We start from the raw sequence: 20,673 nt of genomic DNA, 5'->3' as shown, positions 1-20,673 counted from the left end.
ATTAAGGAAGCCATTTTAGGGTTGGCAAGAGACTTGACTCTAGAGGGTTCCCAGGTGTCCAAGGAGATGTCCCCAGCGTGTTCCTTGAGCAGCAGAGGAAAGGGTGCCTGAACTGGCCTTGTCCTATAGTCACACTGATGACTATCTTGCATATTACCATAGAACCTTCATCTGGCGATGGATGTATGGAGATAGAGACAAAGACCCACATTGGAACACTTTACTGAGCTCTCAAGGTCCTAATGAGGTGCAGAAGGAGAGAGAACATGAGCAAGGAAGTCAGGACTGTGAGGGGTGCATTAACCTACTGAGACGGTGGGACAGATCTAATGGGAGATTACCAAGGCCAGTTGGAATGGGACTGATGGAGCATGTGATCAAACCGGACTGAATGTGGCTGATGGTAGAAGCTGACTGAGAAGCCAAGGACAATGACGCGGGGCTTTGATTCTACTGCATGGACAGGCTTTGTGGGAGTCTTGTCTGTTTGGATGCTTACCTTCCTGGACATGGGGGGAACAGGGAGGACCTTGAACTTCCCATAGGGTAGGGAACCCTGACTGTTCTTTGGCCTGGAGAAGGATGGGGAGGGAGAGTGGGGAGAGTGGAGGGGAGGGAAGTGGGAAAAGAAAACGAGGTGGAAATTTTTAATAAAAGAAATAAAAATTAAAAAAGAAAATGTGTGTTGGCTGAAGATATTTCCAAAACATTGATAGTCACATTCCCTTTAGAATAAATCTTCTGAGGTCCTCAGAGTACTGTGATATGCAAAGACCTAAATAGACCTCTTATCCACTAAAAGTTTACTCTTGTACAAAGACTACCAAGAAGAGGAAAACTTTACCACACTGATTGCACCTAAAGGGTTTGACAGACTGGACTGTGGTGGCACACCCCTCTAATCCAGCCCATGGGAGACAGACAAATCTCTGTGAGTTAAAAGCCAGCCAAATTTATGAGTGAGTTCCAGAACAGACTCCAATGCTACAGAGAAACCTTGTCTCAAAAAACCAAAAAGAAGAGTTTCTTTGCAGTATGATTCTTCCTCAAGATTTTATTTATTTGTTTACTTATTAAAAATTTCCACCTCCTCCCTGCCTCCCTTTTCCTCCCCCCTCCCTACCTCCCCCTCCCTCTCTAGTCCCAGAGCAGTCAGGGTTCCTTGACCCGTGGGAAATCCAAGGTCCTCCCTCCTCCATCCAGGTCTATAAAGGTGAGCATTCAAACAAGCCAGGCTTTTGTGAAGTTAGAGTTTAGAGTGCTGTGAAAAAGCTTTATCACATCAATTACAAAGGGCTTCTTTCCAGTATGTGTACCTTTATTTCTGTGAAGCTCACCATGACTCACAAAAGCTTTATAACATTGATAACATTGATAAAGTTTCTCTCCAGTATGTGTCCTTTGATGTTCTCAAAGACTACTGTTTTGTGAAAAGGCTTTACCACATTGATTACATGTGTTGGGTTTCTCTCCACTATGTGTTCTTTTTTGTATTCGGAGACTACATTGACATGCAAAGACTTTATGCCACATTCACTACATTCATAGGGTTTCTTTGTAGTATGTGTTCTTTTGTGTATTTTGAGTTTAGAGCATTTTGAAAAAGCTTTATCACATTGATTACATTCATAGGTTTTCTCTCCAGTATGTGGTCTTTTCAGAACTTAGAGACTTCTGACTTACAGAAATTCTTTACCACAATGATTACATTCATAGGGTTTCTCTCCAGTTTGTGTTCTTTAAAGTATTTGGAGTCAACTGGTACCTGGAAAGGCTTCATCATAATGAATATCATCATATATCTTCTCTGCAGAATGGCTTTTTCCATGCCTTTGAAGATGTATGGGTTCCTTTATGTGTTTGGAGATTACTGACATGTGAAAAGGCTTTACCACATTGATTACATTCATAGGGTTTCTCTCCAGTATGTATTCTTTTATGTGTTTTTAGATTACCCAGTTGTGAAAAGGCTTTATCACATTGATCACATGTGTAGGGTTTCTCTCCCGTATGTGTTCTTTTGTGAAGTTGGAGACTATTGATATATGAAAAGGCTTTACTACACTGATCACATTCATAGGGTTTCTCTCCAGTATGTGTTCTTTTATGTCTGTGAAGCTCACTATGACTTGCAAAAGCTTTATCACATTGATTACATTGATAAGGTTTCTCTCCAGTATGTGTCCTTTGATGTACTTGAAGATTACTCTTCAGTGAAAAGGCTTTACCACATTGATTACATTCATAGGGTTTCTCTCCAGTATGTGTTCTTTTATGTGTTTTTAGATTACTGAGTTGGGAAAAAGCTTTATCACATTGATTACATTCATAGGTTTTCTCTCCAGTATGTGCTCTTTTGTGAACTTTGAGACTTTTGACATATGAAAAGTCTTTACCACATTGATTACATTCATAGGGTTTGTCTCCAGTATGTATTTTTTTATGTGCATTTAGGTTACTGACACATGAAAAGGCTTTATCACATTGATCACATTCATAGGGTTTCTCTCCTGTATGAATTTTTTTATGTGTTTTTAGACTACCAAGCTGTGAAAAGGCTTTACCACATTGATTACATGTATAGGGTTTCTCTCCAGTATGTGTTCTTTTATGTATTTGGAGATTATATTTATGTGCAAAGGTTTTACCACATTCAGTACAAATATAGGGTTTCTCTTTAGTATGTGTTCTCTGATGTATTTGGAGTTGAGAGCATTTTGAAAAAGTTTTATCACATTGATTACATTCATGGGTTTTCTTTCCAGTAGCTCCTCTTTTGTGAACTTGGAGACTTCTGACATATGAAAGGTCTTTACCACATTGATTACATTCATGGGGTTTCTCTCCAGCTTGTGTTCTTATTTGGAGACAACTGGTACCTGCAAAGGCTTCATCATATTGAATAGCATCATGAGGCTTCTCAGCAGAATGAATTTTTTTATGCCTTTGAAGATGACTATAACATGCAAAGGCTTTAACACATTGAGTATATTCAGAGGGTTTCTCTCCATTATGGTTTCTTTCATACCTGAAAAAATAATTGGCACATGTAAAAGTTTTACCATGTATATTACACTGATGAATCTTAATATCTGTATGAATTAATTTTATAATTTTGTTTAATTGTAAAGAGGAATCAGATTTTACGTTTTACATTCATGGTGCTATCTTTCAGTATGGGATGTTTTGTGTCTTTGAAGTACCTTTGATGGTAAAAGTCTTTTAATATATGGCCCACATTTAAAGCATCATTTTTCATGAGTTTTTTTTACATATTTGAAAGCAACTAGACTAACTCAGTTTTAAATAATCTTATATTCTTTTTGCATTCTTATGTTTTCCTGTAGTGCAATACCTACCACAAGACAGTGTACTAAGACAAACAAAAGTAAGTATATAGTCCAACACTCATAGGGTTTATCTTTAGTGTGAATTTGCTGATGTCTTCCTAAGGAAGTTTGAAAATCCATTAAATATAATCTTATAGCATATTCAACAAATCTACATAGTGTTGAAATACTAATTATCTTTCATATCTTCTCATTATTCTGAAGGAAATACAGTCCCTCTTTCCATTTTGGTAAGCTCAATTGTGACATATGACATTCTTATTGAAGGAACAAGAATTGTCCATTGAATTCACACAGTTTGGCTTTCTGTTCCTCATAGACATGTGGTATAGAAATTAAGGTTTCTCCACAAGAGCTTTTTTGACTCTCATGAACTAACTTTTTCAGCAAGTTTGGCAAAGTCACAAGTACATGAATAACACAGGCTTTACTACAGAGTATTCTTTTTGGAAAGTTTTAAACATATACTTATTATCTATTCAATGTGTATACTACAATGTGTTCCTTGTGCAATATCTGAATGGTATGAAACTAAATGGATTGGCAGCTCTACAGAATGGTTGCCATGGGTCTATGATTCAAATGGTGGTATCAGTTAAGGAATCCTTTCCTTCTCTTCTGTTTCTATAGAAATGCCTTGAATACATCGACCTCATACGGAGGCATATGATTTTATGAGAAATTAATAATCATTAATATACTTTAAGCTGTGCTTATTTATAGTATTGTTTTACTTTGAATCTTCCGGGACAAAATAAAATTTCTTAAGAGATAAATATATACCAAGTTGCAAATAAAAATTACCTTCCATGTTTTCTAGCATTTTGAGAATGCTCTTTAAAATTATGATCTTCCCAACTGTAGCCTAAAATATAAGAACAGAAAGTAGACAATATATTAATGGATATTGTACAAAATTGAATCTCTTAAGTGAACTATGTCTTAGCTATTTGGCTCATTCTTACTCTTTCTCAAACACAAATATGCAAAAGTATCAATAATAATACATACTTGTCCCCTTACTTTAAGATGAGAAGGAAAGTTCACAATCTTACCAATAGCAGTGAGGTTCCTGTATGTCTCCAGCATCACATCTTTGTAGAGACTCTTCTGGGAAGGATTCAGCAAAGCCCACTCATCCTGAGTGAAGTCAATGTGCACATCCTCATAGGTCACTGAATTCTAGAAGAATCCAATCAACAATAAAACAAAGTGTGGTCCTGACATTGAATACTTCTTTTAAAATGATATATTTGTATAATGCTGATGCTTTCCACATTTATTCCATGACAGTATATTATAATGTGATCCCCAGTCACTTTAGAAGGAAACTAAAGAGGAGGTTCATATGTGCCATTCACTGACACTTTAAATAGGATACATCCTTGAGAAAGAAATGCCAATGAACAGACATACAGAGACAGACAAGTAAGCAGATCAACACTAATGAGAAAACATTACAGAAAAAGTAAGAACAATGATTATCTAGAAAAGGGATGGGAAAATTTGGTATAGTGACTCTTGCCTTTAATTCCAGCAATCAACATAAAAGAAGATGAATTAAATTGAGTTGGATGTCAGCCAAAGCCTATGCAATGAGTTACAAGCCAGAGTTACAAATTAATAAAACCCAGTATCCATCTAAAAATCATGCAAATAAAAATGTAAAAAGAAATCAGAAGTTCTACTGAAGTTCTTACTGGTGTAGGATGTCCTTCTGTATTTGTGTTGCTTTCATTGGTTATTAAAGAAAACTGCCTTGGCCTTTTGATAGGGCAGCCCTTAGGTTGGCAGAGCATACAGAACAGAATTCTGGGAAAAAGGGCTGAGTGGCAGATGCCATGAATCTCCGGCCTGAGACAGACATAGGTTAGAATCTTGCTGGTAAGCTACAGTCATGTGGTGATAAACAGATTTAATAGAAATGGGTTAATCAAGATGTGAGAGTTAGTCAAAAAGAGGCTACAGCTAATGGGCCAGGCAGTAATTTAATTAATATAATTTCTGTGTCATTATTTTGGGGGTAAAACTAGCCAGGTAGCTGGGAGGCTGATGGCTGGGATGAAAAGTAGACCTATGTCCTACTACATCCTACAAAAAGTTTTGTATTCACTTTAGTTCTACATTCATCTTCCAGAACCCCCAGTGGCCCAGTTTAAACTCTTTAATAATAAGATCTTAATAAAAAGGGAGTGCATGTTTAACAGTTACAAATGGACCAAAGAAAACATCAGCCCTGAAAATGATGATCATAAATAACATAGAGTAAGGGAGATGGGTCAGCAATTAAGCAGTCTTGTTGTCTTTGTAGAAAAGTGAGCAAAATTTCCAGTACTAAAAGGGGCCTTGTAATTATTCATTATTCAACTTCATAGGTTCTGAGGCCTCTTGTGACTATCACGAGAAACAGGCACACATGTGGTACACACCTTTGTATACAGATACAACCTCATATTCATTGAAAGCATTCTAAACAAAAAAATATTAGAAGCAGGTCGAAAGTCAGCCACCAGCAGTGCAATGATTCAGAAGGCAGAGGTATTAATGTCATGGATACTACTCTCCTGGGAAAGAAAATGAGACCCTCTACCAAGCTTCAAATTTCAAGATGTAGTTGAAGTTCAGCATAGAAACTTATCCTTGAAATGTACAAAAAAACCTACATTCCAGGCTTATCAGACAATAAAAGAATGCATAAACACACACATACACACACAAAACCAAGTATGTTGCTTTGCAATTAATCCCTCTGTGCAGAAGCCAGGATTATTTGTATTTCTCAGTGGAAGACAGCATGGTCTAAGGAGCTACGTTCAGGACCCAGAGCTACATAGAAAAATTTTGTCTTTCAAGAACAAAAGTAAAAACAAAAAAATTAAAATAGAAATCAGGATAGCAAAAGGCTGAAGAGTGAATAGCAATTGCTTCAACAGAATGTTATGTAATTTAGTGATACCATCTATAATGGTGGTGAAGACACGAGAGCAGGACACACATAACCAGAAATGGGTTGAGGCTATAAATATGTAAATCCAATCCTCAATAGGAGTTTTATCCAAAACCTTCCTCCTACTAAATGTTCCACAAATACAACAAAGAAGAGCACCCCAGTGAGACAAGTGTTCAACCACTTCTAATCTGGCACCTTTTCCTTTGATCAACTACATTCTGACCCTGATCCATACATATTCATAGTCATCCCATGTATTTAGTCTAACTTCCATGAGGATCATAGGCTGGAACATTTCCTGAAATGTTTCAATGTGACGTCTCTTATAACAATCATGATATTGACCTGATTGGCCATAACCCAGCCCAATAAAGCCACACCTAATAGTGCCAGTCCCTAGGAGATTATTGGGTCTAACTACATTCAAACTATCAGAGTGGTTTATCTGAGTCTTAAGGTAGATAAATTCCCAATTATTCATTACAGAAACACAGCCACCAGCAGTGCTATGATTCAGAAGGCAGAGGTATATGAAGGGGGAAACACAGCAAAAAATTACTAGAATAGGAAAGCATTCAAGGGTTGATGTTGAAACAGAGCAGTAACAACTTTCTGCAATCTTTGAGGGTTATTATAGTGAGGACTCCCTTTAACTGAGAAATATGGAGCCTGTACTGGCCAGCCCTTATCACCTCAAGTATGTTTCCTTGTTCAGCCGCTCTTTTTATTATGCATCTTCAGTAGAGTTACCACTAATATCCACTTGGCTTAGTCTATCTTAAGCTGTGTTGAGATTTCTTCTGCCAATGAAATTAATCAAAATCTCCTTACTTTAGCCTCAGGCAGATTTTTTGAACCAAGGCACTTTCTTCACCAAAATATCACAAGAATAATTTTGAAAGAACATAGTAAAATTCTTCTCTGAAACCTCTTGAGCTGGCTCCTGATATTTCATATTATCAAGGTCACTCTCTCCCATGCTCCTCCTAGTATGATTCTGCCTGTAGGCCATGTGAATTGCATTCTGTCCTTTTCTTAAGCCAAAGAATCAAAGACCTTATTATTCTAAACAAAAGCATGGTTAGGACTAGAACAGCAAAATTCAAGTCCCTGGGATCAATTCCTCTTTTAGAATTTTTTTTTTATAAGGAGACACCATGACAGAGAAACTCTTATAACAAAAACATTTAATTGAGGTGGCTCACGTACAATTTCAGAGGCTGAGTTAATTATCATCATGGCTGGGAGCATGTAAGCTGTCAGGCAGATGTGATACTGGAGCTGAGAGTCCTTTTTTCTTGACTCACAGGAAACAGGACATAGTCTGACACAGTGGGAAGTATCCTGAGAATAAGAGACCTCGAAAACCCACAGTGACATACTTCCTCCAACAAGACCATGCCAACTCCAGAACTGTCACAACTCCTACTACTTCCACTCCCTAGGAGATTACTGGGGCAAACTATATTCAAACTACCACAGTGGTATAGCTGAGTCTTGAGGTAGACAGATTCCCAATTATCTGAGGAATTGCCATATTGATTTCCATACTGGCTATACAGGTTTGCATTTCTAGTAACAATGGGGGGGGGGCGTGTTCCCTTTTCTCCATATTGTTGTCAGCATGAGATGTCACTTGTGTTATTGATCCTAGTTAATCTGACAGGTATAAGATGAATCATTAAAGTACTTTTGACTTGTATTTCCTTGATGGCTAAGGATGTTGAACACTTATTTATGTGTTTTTAAGCCAGTTAAATTAATCTATTTAGAATTCTTTATTTTGGTGTGTAACACATTTTTATTTGATTATTTGATTTGTTGATGTTCAATTTCCTCAGTTCTATTTTAGTCTGAGAGAGTAAATCTGGAACCACACAGACAAACATGATATGCACGCATATATATGTGGATATTTGCAGTTGAGTAAAGAATAATCACATTACAATCCAGACTCAGAGAGGGTAAGTAACAAGAATGGCTGTAGCAGGGGATGCTTGGAGTCCACATGAAAAGAGGAAATAGACTAGATTTTATGGATGAACAAAGAATAGTAACAGTAACAATCATGGGATAAATGGAGGGATGGAGGGAGAATATACAGGGCTAGATAACTGGAATAGGAATACTATTAAGGTTGATGTGGAAACCTAATACAGTAAAAACTTTTTGCAGGCTAAGATGGCAGCCCTAATAAGGACTTCCAGTAACTAAGAATTTGAAGCCTGAACCTGTCATCTCCTCTAATGACTTATAGTCCTCTGTGGTGGGAAAATAAAGCCAGCCACAAAATATTTGACCCAGAGTTGTGTTGTCTGTAAGATATACCAGGAAATTGGTGGTTTAAATTGGTGTAGTGGCAAACCAATGACTGAACTAACTTGAGGCCTAAGTGAAAAGAGGCAACCCATGTCCAGCACTGCCTGGATGGCAAGGAACGAGAAGTTCAATGGTTCAGAATTTAGAGGAGAACAAAATACAAGTAACAAAAGAGAAAATAAGAGTCAATATAAGGATTCCTAACTCTAATCTGATAAAATCATAGATTGTTTCCTAGCCCAACTTTAAACAAAGGTCCTTTCTTTGAAAATTGATTATGGCAGATGCAATGAACTTCACTCAAACACTAGCTGAAACACTTGGAAACAAGCAGAAATTTGGATGAAGGTTTTTTTTTTAGAAGCCAGAGGTGTGAAAGATAGCAAAATCCCACAATTTACAGAGTCAACTTAGCAGGATCATAAGGACTTAGAGAGCCTGACAGAGCAATTATGGAGCTTGCAGTGTTTGAGTTCTATTCTCTCAATGTGTACTGTGGTTGCTTTGCTTGGTGTTTTTGAGAGATTGCTAACTGTAAGAGTGTTTCTGACTTGTTTGCTTGCTCTTGGTACTATTTTCCTTCTCCTGGGTTGTGTAAACATTCATGGATATGAAGGTTTGTGTCTAGTCTTATTGTATCTTGTCATGATGTTTGTTGCCATTTCTAGGAGGCCTGCTCTTTCTGAAGGGAAAAAGAGGAACAGTGGATCTGGGAAAGAGGGAATGTTGGGGACTAAGGAGTTTAGACAGGGATGAGGCTGTGATCAGGATGTACTCTATGAGAGAAGAATAAATAAAGAGAATAAACAAAAAGAAATGAAAATGCTTTAAATCTAACTTCATAATTTTCACAATCTTTAACAGCCAAAATGTTCAAATATCCAGTCTTTTCTGATACTCAAGACATAACATTGTCTTATTAAAATAAATAAGCAAAGTAAACATTTCAGATATAAAATGACACAGGATATATTCCATTTATAAAGAGAGGAATATGTCTGTCTGTGTTCCAGTTTCAAATTTGTGCAGACATCCCATAATCATATACAAACCACACCAGGCAAAGAATAGGTAGGTCACCAGTTCATAAAACTTCTTCATTCTTTTAGTTTCCACAGTTACATTCCCCAAACAACTCTCCAGCCATCACTACTGAGATATATCCCCACCCCTCAAGAGCAGGCCAGGCCAGCAAGAAGAACCTGTAGTTGAACTCAGGCAAAGACTCCCTGATAAAGCAGAGTCCACACTAAACATTAGAAATCCAGGCAGCCTGTCCACCCATGGATCACCTTCACTCTTTGAGTACCTCCCCCAAACATTATCCCCATCCTACCTGACTTCTTGTCACTGTGTCCTAGCCCCCAAAAGAGGTGGAGATGTTCTGTCTGAACAAGACACAGCAGCTGTGTTAAGTCCATATAGGCCACTTGCACACTGACAAAGTCCCTCACACCACACAGTCCCTAATCCACCTCCCCTCTTTATGTTTTCTCAGCCACCAACTTACACAAAGACTTCCTGAAAGAACAGTGACCAAATCTGTCAACTGATTTCTAGCACCGCACATGGTTATGAAGGACCTCTGTTGAACCATAGGCTACACAGACCAGAAGGACAGACAGTAAATGGGAACCACTGAACAAAACACACTTTCAAAAGAGACAAAATGAGAAATGGGAACCTAGACTCATAATTACCACAAACAGAGATACATATACAGTTTAAGAACACAAAGAACAGCCACCTGATCCCAGCTATTCTACTACAATGAGCCCTCAATATTCTAATATAACTGAAACACAAGTAATACTGTCTGAGGTGTCTCTTACTTTTTTGCTTGGTCTTGAGACCCTATTCCTCCTATTGGGTTATCTCTTCAAGCCTTGATATGAGAGCTTATGCCGAGTCTTATTTAACTTCATATGTTGTAATGTAATGCCTGCACTATGAGAAGGTTCGTGAGTCAGAAAAGGGACTGGAGATGGAAAAACACACAGAGACATGGGTCACTCTTAAAACAAGAAGGGTGATTTTAGTGTGTTCCAGGGCAGCTTATATAGGGTTCTTCTTAACTAATGGCCACGCCCAAGCTCCAGGGATTTTTAGCTGCAAACCCACAAGAAACCACTCCCTTGACATCAGGAACTCATGGAGGTCTCGTGCTCAGAGCAACTGCAAGCACAGGAAAACAAGCTGTTCACGCAGGCAGGCAAAGGGTCATAGAAAATTCAAGGTCTGAGAGTCTGCAGTCCAAAACAATATGTCACATTTGGTTGATACCCGTGGGAGATCTTCTCTTTTAAGAAGAAAAATGGAGGAGAAGGTATGGAGGAGAGGTGGTTGGGGGGATGAAAGAAGCGAAAGTAGGGGAAATTGTAGTTGAAATATATTGCATGAGAGAAAAATTTCAAAAAGAAAAGAAAGAGGAATGTGAATGTTGTGTGTGTGTGTGTGTGTGTGTGTGTGTGTGTGTGTGTGTAAGATTGGACCAAAGCAAGATTAAAACTCAGCAGAATGAAAACAAAATCCTTTAATTCCATCTGAGACTCAGGGGGCTTCATTCTAAAACAACTTAGATAGCTCCATCACTGTAACTGTTCATTCTCATCACTCATTTGCTATTCCCACTCTCTGTATGCAGCTGTCTATGGCAAATGCCTCCTAGCTTGGGTATGTCACTATCCTGTGTTCTCAAAAGAACACAAACTTCTTCAGAGCTTTAATGAAATAAACTCTCAAATGCTCCTCACAAGGTTTCTGACCCTGCCAAATGCAGGTAGATACAGCAGTGCTGAGCTTAACCCACAAAGGGAGAATCAATGACCTTTACATTTGACATCATCTTTATTGTTCCTAGAATCAGTACATGGGGAATCATGACAAGTTTGGCTTCTAAGTTGGGATGGAACCCACCAGAGTTGCATGGACCAGAGTCACAGTAGGTTTTGTATGAAGTTGATTCCTGGACCTAGGAAACACTCTGCTTACTCCTTCCATCAATAGAAGGTTTAGCTAGATGAAATCTTACCCTTAGAGCACCTTGCTAGGCTTCCTCTCTAGACCATGGGATTTTCTTTAATGGTGACAATCTACTTGAAAGTTTCTGCCACCTGAAACTACCCAGAGCTTTTTCATTAACAAAAAGAATTTTTCATTTCTCCCTGAACCACTTGTTTAGTTTCTTTAGAGTAGAACTGAGTCAGTCATTTGTAAAAACTATCCAACAGAATCAATACTTTAAGAAATCAGCCTCGGGCTGGAGAGATGGCTCAGAGGTTAAGAGCACTGACTGCTCTTCCAGAGGTCCTGGAGTTCAATTCCCAGCAACCACATGGTGGCTCACAACCATCTGTAATGAGATCTGGTGCTCTCTTCTGGACTGCAGGCATATATGGAGGCTGAATACTGTAGACATAATAAATACATCTTTAAAAAAAAGAAATCAGCCTCTATGTTTTAATTTTGGCTTACTCAATTTTCAGGTAATGGAGAAAGTAAGAATTGTTTGGGACAAAAATATAATCCAATGACCTCTAGCTTAATTTTTCATGAAGTCTATTTCCAACTGAACTCCTATGACGTCCACCTTCACTGCCTGCATTACTCTCAACACTCCCATCTTTTCAATCCATCCCATAAGAAGCACTGTGTATTTGTTTCTAGGAATTTTGCCATCTCAATCTTAATATCTTCAACAATCCTCCAAAAGTCATCAATTCCAAGTTCTTCTCAGTAACCATATTACTCTGTTGTACCACATTTTATTATAACTTTTTTGTTATTTTCTGTGACTTAATCCTAATCAAAAGCATCTCCATGTTTACTTGACTGATACTGCCAGATCATAAACTCATCATCATGGGAGCTTAGGATAGAAATTCAAGATAGCAACTGAAGTAAAAAAAAATATATGGGGAAAGTTTTATTAGCTTTTTCTCTCACTTGGTCACTGTCTCAAGCTCAGCTAGCCCTCTCATCCAATCTAGCTCCATTTGCTTATGAGTATTGCTGGACTCAGGGGACATTCTTCCTACATCAATCATCAATCAACACAATTTCTCACAGACATAGTAACTAGTGATTCTGAGTGGGCACGGCCTCAACTGAGGTTTCCTCAGAAGACTCTAGGCTACATCATATAGACAGGTGAATCTGATTAAAGAGACCATAATAGATGAGAAAGTTGTAAAAATCAAATCCAGTGCATTAACAACAATCACTTAAAGAGCAGAAAAACATCATAAAGATATAAACAATTGGAAAACAGATATCCATAGAAATAAGGCAAGCTGCTAAATTCAGGAAAGGAAACTAAAACTGTCTCTCCACAGACAAGACCCAAACCAACAAAACCTCAAGGAAGTCAGAATAATATACTAAATTTTCTGAATACAAAAACTGATTTATGTTGGAAGGGATTTCGAGTATGGGGAACACTCCTCCACAGACCGTTGGGGTGCAAAATTGTGCATCCATGTTGGAAATCACAGTTTTTCAGAAAACTGTGAATCATCCTACCTCAAGAACCAGCAACATCACATTTTGACATATACCAAAGGATGTTAATGATACCCCAAGGGCCTTTGCCCAACTATGTTCATACTGGCATTATTTGTAATAACCAGAACCTGGAAAGAACCTAGATGCCCCTCAACCAATGAATGGATAAAGAAAATGTGGTACATTTACACAATGGAGTTCTACTCAGTGGTAAAAAAAAAAAAAAAACAACCAATGACATCTTGCAATGGAAATGGATGGAACTAGAAAATCCCATCCTGTTTGTGGGACCCCAGACTCAAAATCAAGAAAACAGTATTACTCACCCAAAAATAGATACTACTTAGAAAGTAAAGGATAAACCGTCTCTGGTCCACAACCACAGAGAAGCTAGGTAACAAGGAGAACCTAACAGAAACATATTTGGATCCACCTGGAAAGGGGAAATAGATAGGATCTCCTGAGTAAATAGGGACAATGGTACTGTTAGGCAAAGTCATTACAGTTTACAGAGATCCTGTATTTTGGTTGAAGTAGTAAAACTACAGCAATTGGGCTTCATGATAAAGTCAGTTCTTTATTCAGATTTTTCATTGTCTTTGTCTTGTGGATCACAAGAAATGGTCACTCATGCCATTTATCAATCATTGAAAACTGATTACAAAACTCCATATTACTAATTTTTATTGGACACCTTGAGTACCAGCCCAAGTACCCATCAGATTTCAGAACTGGGTATCTATGGCAAGCAAGGATATCAGGGTAAAACATTTAACTCAAGTATATTAACTCTGCATCTTCTTTATTTTTCATGCTAGAGGAAAAATGAAGTAAAGGGTGCATGGAGGAGAGGAAGAATAAGGAGAAGAAAGAAGGAGAGTAAGGGCAAGTAGTAGAAGTAGTGAAGGTGAAGAAGAAGAGTAAGAGTAAGGGCAGATCTCCATGAGAATTCTAGTTTTTACAGACATGGTTGGAAAAATCCATAGGCAAGGACAATAATAATATGCATATCAAAAGCACAAAAATTGGCAGGTTGAACCTGACAAAGCAGCACTCCAGAGCAGGAGACCTGACCTAGGAAAGAGCCAGCATTCAAAGGGATGTATCTGGCATTCCAAGCCCTTTAATAAAGTTATTAAACATCCCTGAATCCTTGATTCACCCATATTCCTAATCTCTGCTGTAGTACACACCTCTGGGAACACACAGAGTTGTTTGTTAGCAAAGGTGGGGCATGCTGGCTTCCTGCTCAGTGCCTGTCTTCTATAGAAATTTCTATGTAGTCTGTTAGCAGGTAATTATGTGGGATTGACTCTAAGTAAATTTGAGTATTAAAACATAGAGTGAATGCCATTGCTCCAAGGCCTCATTGTGTGGGGGAAATGGAGCAAGGTCAGTCCACTGCCCCGAAGAGGTTTCACTGCTGAGGTGGTCTGGGAATGAAGCCCATTTCAAAGGGAAGATGTATGGCTTAACAATGTCTTTACAGATATGAGGGTGACATTTCCAAAAGGCAAGTGTTCCCACAGCTCTGCAAAATAGGTTGTTCCATTTGATGAGTACATAGACACTTCCCGTGGATCTGCCTATTGGTCTGTGCATTGACTGTACTCTCTTGTGGACTCCAATAATTTTCACAGCTATGAAAGCAGATAATCTCTTGTGTTTTATTTTCCTTCCGTCCCCTTTCTGCACTCCGCCTTCAACAACTTCAGAGTAGGTAAATGGACTCTTTCACATATCTCTCTTCAATTATGAGTTCCCAGAAAAAGCCAGATGGATTAGAGGACTCTCATTAACTGATCTATTTTTCCTTCTCAATGACCAGTCAAAGCCCATCCTGGAAGGAACTGTAAGAGTGTTTTCCCAGCACTGGGCAACAGAGGCAGAATCAGCTGTGTTCAAAGCAACTCTCAGGTACATAATATGGGGGCAAGCCTGGGCTAGAAAACACACTGATATAAAGAGAAATCGGTAAATCAATAACACTCAGGAAAAACTGGAATGTAATGTTTAAAAAAAGTGGGGAAGAGAACAAAATAGACATTAGAACAGTAATGCATTTAAAGAAACGAAAATTGAAAGAGAATACAAATAATGGGCTTTTTAGGAAGATGAAAATAATATATTTTAAAATCAATAAGATAAACCTCAGGCATTTTGACTTTGAAAAGGAGTAGGCCATTCCCTTTTAGATGGCATGCCTCTGATAAAAGACAGAATGATATTGCTCACATGCTCATGTTTGCTGCTGAGATTTGGAACCTGACATACAGAGTTACAGACAATGGTCTGTTTCTCAATCCTTGGAGCTGTATTAACTATGTCAAGCAGGATTGAACATATCTGCACAGGACAGTTACCTGTTTTGAAATTCAATATTCACTGGCTCAAGCTAACCTTCCAATGATAAACTCACAAATCAGGACTGTCTTCATTCACATGACATGAATTAGTACATCCCGGAATATTAAAAAAAATTACTGAGCTGGGCGGTGATGGCACATGCTTTTATTCTAGCACTCAGGAGACAGAGGCAGGTGGATGTTTGTGAGTTCAAGGCCAATCTGGTCAACAAGAGCTAGTTCCAGGAGGGGCTCCAAGCTACAGAGAAACCCTGTCTCAAAAAACCAAAAAAAAAAAAAAAATTACTGGGCCACCTGTGTTAGTTATGAATTTTATGGATGTAAAGAGATACAATGAGCATCTTAACCTTATAAAAACACTTAATCAGGGTGGCTCATTTAGACTTCCATAAGTTCAGTTCATTGTCATTATGGTGGAGAGAATTATGTTGTGCAGGACAATTTTGGTGCTGGTTATATCTTGATATGCAGGCTGTAGGAAGTAGACTGAAATGCTTGGCAGTATCCAGCACATAGGAATTCTCAAAGCCCATCCCCAGTGCCACACTTCTTTCAACAAGACCATTCAGATTCCAACAAAGCCACACTTTGTAATAGCACCAATCCCTATGACATTATAGAAGCCAATAACATTGAAACTACCACACTGCCACAATTTGGTCCTTTCTCAGACTGGTGGCTCCAGCAGCTGATTTCCTCCTATTTCCCCTGTGGCGCACTCAGTAAACTTTGATCTGAAGGCAGAAACCATGTTCCACATGCAGATCCTTCTGTGAGTGTAATGAATAGTTGACCTCATGACTCAAGTGGGTAATTTTAAAAGTCTGAGGCCACACAGTCATTTAAGAATTTTGAATCAATGCCAGGTGGTAGTGGCACACGCCTTTAATCCCAAGAGTCGGGAAGCAGAGGAAGGCAGATCTCTGGGAGTTCGAGGCCATCCTAATCTACAAAAGCTAGTTCTGAAACAGGCACCAAAGTTACAGAGAAATCTTGTTAAAAAAAGACTTTTAAATCAAGACAGCAAGGTCATTGACCTGGAATGCCACAGAATGAAATCAAGGTCTCATATACCAACATAAGAGACCTTATCTCAGAAATATTTTTCTACAATGCTGGAAGTGCAGCTATTCTAGAATATGCCTTTCTAGTGAGAAAACACTGTACACATTTAAGAGATTAATAAAGAAAAATCTGCACAATGATAGCATGCATCCATCTCTGGTAAATGCTCAAAGAGGAGAAAATCTATAATAAACACTGCATTCCACATAGAGTACCATCCTTAAGTTTCTTTTAGGTTCCGACTCTAGTCTACACTTTATTGAAATTAAATAGAGATGGGAAACTGCATGTCTTGCCAGTTAGGGAATTGGGAAACTTACACAGCAAAGATATTGCCACAATTATGTCAAAAGTATGTAAGTGACCTGAAGCAGCAGGTCATACTTTACTGACAGGGCCTTATGTGCAGTGCCAGAAGGTGAGAAAGACAGGAAAAATGGAACAAAGATATGATAAAAGCTGGGACAGAGAAGTCTTGCATAAACGATGTCTTATTCCAAGTAAGCTTCTTAAGATGAATAGCTTCTTGTATACCATTTGTAAGGGGAAATTGGAGGAAATAGGAGACTTCTAGGAACTCAGCAGAAATTACCATAAAATGGGACAAACTCAGAATAAGCTTAATCAAGCAATGCAACACAAAACCAGGCAGGTGGTGGCACATGCCTTTAATCCCAGCACTTGGGAGGCAGAGGCAGGATCTGTGGGAGTTCCAGGCCAGCCTGGTCTCCAAGAGTTAGTTCCAGGACAGGCTCCAAAGCCACAGAGAAACCCTGTCTCAAAAAAAATGCAACACAAGTGGAAAAGCTATCTCAAGACTATTATGGACTATGCCCAAAGTGGCCTTGGAACTGTAGCTCGCTGTGGTGGGAAGGGGTGGGTTCTCAGGACCTGAAGAACCTCTCCAGATAGGCACTGGTTCCAGATTCTTACCATCTCTCCCAAACATATTCCTGGTTTCAATGAAGGAGTTCTATTTTATTCTCCATCACTCAGGACCTTAGGCAAAACTCCCAAGTTCTAGAAACTCACTATGTTGTTCCTGGTGCTGCCAAGAGTATCCCTGGTTTTGAGAAGGAGCTATGTTCCTTCTCCATGAGTTGGACTCTAAAAGGAAAGATATCATTGATATGGCCAGATCTCAACAAAACAGCATTTTCCTTTTCAAATAACTGTCACTTTTCTCAGCATATACATCTGGCAGAACTAAAATTTTCTCTAAAAAGAACTGAACTTTTAAGTCACACCACACCCTAATATTCATTATGATCCTATAATGGCCTTGAACAGGACATTAGAGGTCTGCTCATTGATATGGGGACAGGAGTAGTGGCTGTTTATAAATCAATGGTGTCTTTGTCATAGTCTAGAGCGAAATGTTTAAGCTATCTATGTAAACAATGTTGTATCCTAGCATCTTAATCTCTAACAGGCCTAGTTAGCATACTACTTTGCTATCTTTGGGTAATTTAGAGACAGGCTTCCTCAGCTAAGTATCTCCTAAGCATTGGTGATGCCTTTATATCAACAAGTCTACCTTGTGCACCACCGGTTAGTAATTGAGTGGAAACTAATGCAAGAATGCAATTTACAAACTCCACAAAATTAACTCCAAAGGTATCTTACTTGCAAATATTAAATGCAAAGGGATCTTACTAGTAAATACTAAATGCAAAGGGCAACGTTTCTGAAAGGAAATAGAAAAACTAGGCATCTCCAAGTTTGGGATCCTGCCTTCCATTAGTATCAAAATCACGTTGATGTAGACCACAAAGATGTTTCTACACACAATTCCCTGCTGGAAATCCTTTTCACAGATCCAGCCCACAGAGGGAAGTTATTCAGAGGCCAAGACCTGGTTCTGGGGAGTTGCAAGGACCACATGGGACTTCAGAGAACACTGATGGTAGCGGGAGGTTCCTACCCTCGCTCAGGGAGGGCCTGCCACACTGCCTCCCATGGCTCACCATCCTCTCCTCCTCATTTTGGATGAGCAATCCTGTACTCACCATGTCGTGGCTTCCAGGCTCACCCATGATCTCCTCAGAGCTCCCTGCAGTAGCACTCCCAGAATGCAATCCACTGGCGCCTTCTCAGCTTTAAAATCAATCCCGCAGTATGGTGCCAGGAAGTGCCCTGACTGACTTCTGACTGACAGGTTGACCTAGAGGTCTTGATTGGCTAGCGCGGCTTGAGTAACAAGAGAACTTCCTCTGAGCCTTACAGTGTGCTTAAAGACACAGCACAGGGTTCCTTGGTCCTGACTTCTACTCCAGACCCAGACTTTTACAGATCTGCAGATGTATGAATTTCAATATCACTTATGCCTCTCTCAGATAGATAACACAGCGTCTTCCTGTAATCCACAACCACATTGCCTTCATCCTCCTTGACATGATGTGGCTAGCTAGCATAGCCCATTACACAATGTGGAGTAGACTGATTCTCCTGTTCAAAAGATCGAATGGTGCACAGAATATTAAGTACAGATTGTAGAAAATCAAAGATGATGTTTGTTCTGTAGCTGCAGGCTGACATCAGCAGTCACAGGTACTTCTGACAACCATGAGAGCAACCCAAGCACCAAATGATAACTAAGTTGACATATTTTTCTCCTGCCAGAAGATTGCATGATAGCTACAGACTATGTCCCGTCACAGACTATGACCAGCTGGCCAATTTAGCTCAGGTTCTCAGATGTCCACCATTGCAGAGGCTTCGAGACTGCAACATTCATAAGCTTAAGTGGGTACAGTTATACCGATTTTTACTATAGTTGCTTTATTATTTTATCTCTTGTAACCACACAATTAAAAGAATTCTGAATTCTCTCCTCAGTTAAAAGCCATAGATTTATCCATTATAAGCGCCTTGGCTCACGGGTCAGTTAGCCTGTAGGCATTTCCTTTGGCTGACTCTGGATGCTGACTGTGGGAGGTATAGCCCTTTAAACTTTCCTGTCTGCCTTTCCTGGCTCCACAGCACAGTGTGGGTCAGACTCACCTGGCCACAGCACGTATGCTTGGACTACCACAATCTCAGCAGTAACCGATGCCAATTCTTGGGCAAACACCATACCCCCTTCATTCTTTTCAACCAGTCAGAAGTGGGAGAGGTTGTGGCTTGGTGACCACAGCACTGCTGGCTGCAAGAGTGAGATAAAACTTATTTTGGTCTCTCTAAGTCTTGGAGCTGCCTGAGGATGGCAGTGGATACACTGCCAGTGCTGAGGTAGGACTATAATGTAGAAAAACTCTAAAAATCTCTTCCTTTGTTTCTGCTCCACTTCAGCTCCTCTGGCTATCAAAATCCATCTAAGCAACTGTACAGATACTTGAGTACTATTTCCTTGTGTCATATTTACAAATACTTGCATTTTTACTCCCAATTTTATGCCCAGCTTTTTTCTTTCCTTTTTATATCTACTACTTATTTCTGAGCACTCATTACTTTCCTCTCCACCTGTGGTGCAATTTTTTGTGGGATCCCTCAGTGCTCCCTTTTATACCTGACCACACTTCTGTGTGTTTTGGGGTTCACTGGTCAGACCCACATTTATGTGCCATTTGTTGGCTGAGTGCACCGTATTGGGTTGCCATTTGTAGACAATGACATCTTGCTTTTTAAAAGGGTTTAGAGCCACTTTACGCATGGCATTAGGATTCTCAAATGCTAGCTCTTTAACTATTGATTGCCCTGCTTCTGTTTCTCCAATCAACCTATTAGATGTCTGTGTTAGTCTGGAGACACAGTTTTGAAATAATTTATCTGTTCCCTGTCTTATACTAGACAACTCCTCAGCCTGTTTTTTAGAAGATGGAAGTCTGTGCCAGGTCTTCTTGGAAGCTGCACTAACTTGGACATATGCTGTCATATCAAAGTCTAATTGCTGATCTCTCCCTGCATAAGGTCCCTTGGTCCTCCACACTCTACGTCTGAATTTTTTTTTGGGGGGGAGGGGCAGGGTTTAGGACAAGGTTTCTCTGTGGCTTTGACGCCAGTCCTGGCACTAGCTTTTGTAAACCAGGCTGGCCTCAAACTCACAAAGATTCACCTGCCTCTGCTTCCTGAGTGCTGGGATTAAAGGTGTGCAAAACTACCACACAGTTTATGTCTGAAA

At 39.3% G+C, this 20,673-nt stretch overlaps 1 protein-coding gene across 1 annotated transcript; it reads right to left on the bottom strand.

Moving 5' to 3' along the window:
• Nucleotides 1–1,177: 1,177 nt before the first annotated feature.
• Nucleotides 1,178–18,678, bottom strand: LOC125399873 (uncharacterized). The gene is made up of 4 exons (XM_087897420.1): nucleotides 18,563–18,678; nucleotides 4,406–4,532; nucleotides 4,155–4,215; nucleotides 1,178–3,028 (listed from the first exon to the last, which is right to left on the bottom strand). Exons 1-4 carry the CDS (start codon nucleotides 18,587–18,589, stop codon nucleotides 1,795–1,797), a joined length of 1,449 nt encoding a protein of 482 aa, XP_087753546.1. The 5' UTR covers nucleotides 18,590–18,678; the 3' UTR covers nucleotides 1,178–1,794.
• Nucleotides 18,679–20,673: the final 1,995 nt, after the last annotated feature.

This window comes from Myodes glareolus, chromosome 2 (genome assembly GCF_982192425.1).
Source record: "Myodes glareolus chromosome 2, mMyoGla1.1, whole genome shotgun sequence".
In the NCBI taxonomy this organism is placed as follows: Eukaryota; Metazoa; Chordata; class Mammalia; order Rodentia; family Cricetidae; genus Myodes; species Myodes glareolus.
The sequence above is the reverse complement of the archived record's forward strand: the minus strand, read 5'-3'. Positions and strand labels throughout refer to the sequence as shown.

Excerpts from the sequence above, each read along its gene's own strand:
- LOC125399873 (XM_087897420.1), bottom strand. The coding sequence starts at position 18,589 with ATGGGTGAGCCTGGAAGCCACGACATG. Across the intron at positions 4,216-4,405 it reads CAGGAACCTCACTGCTATTG|GCTACAGTTGGGAAGATCAT; the intron begins GTAAGATTGTGA and ends CTTATATTTTAG. Across the intron at positions 3,029-4,154 it reads AATGCTAGAAAACATGGAAG|GTATGAAAGAAACCATAATG; the intron begins GTAATTTTTATT and ends TTATTTTTTCAG.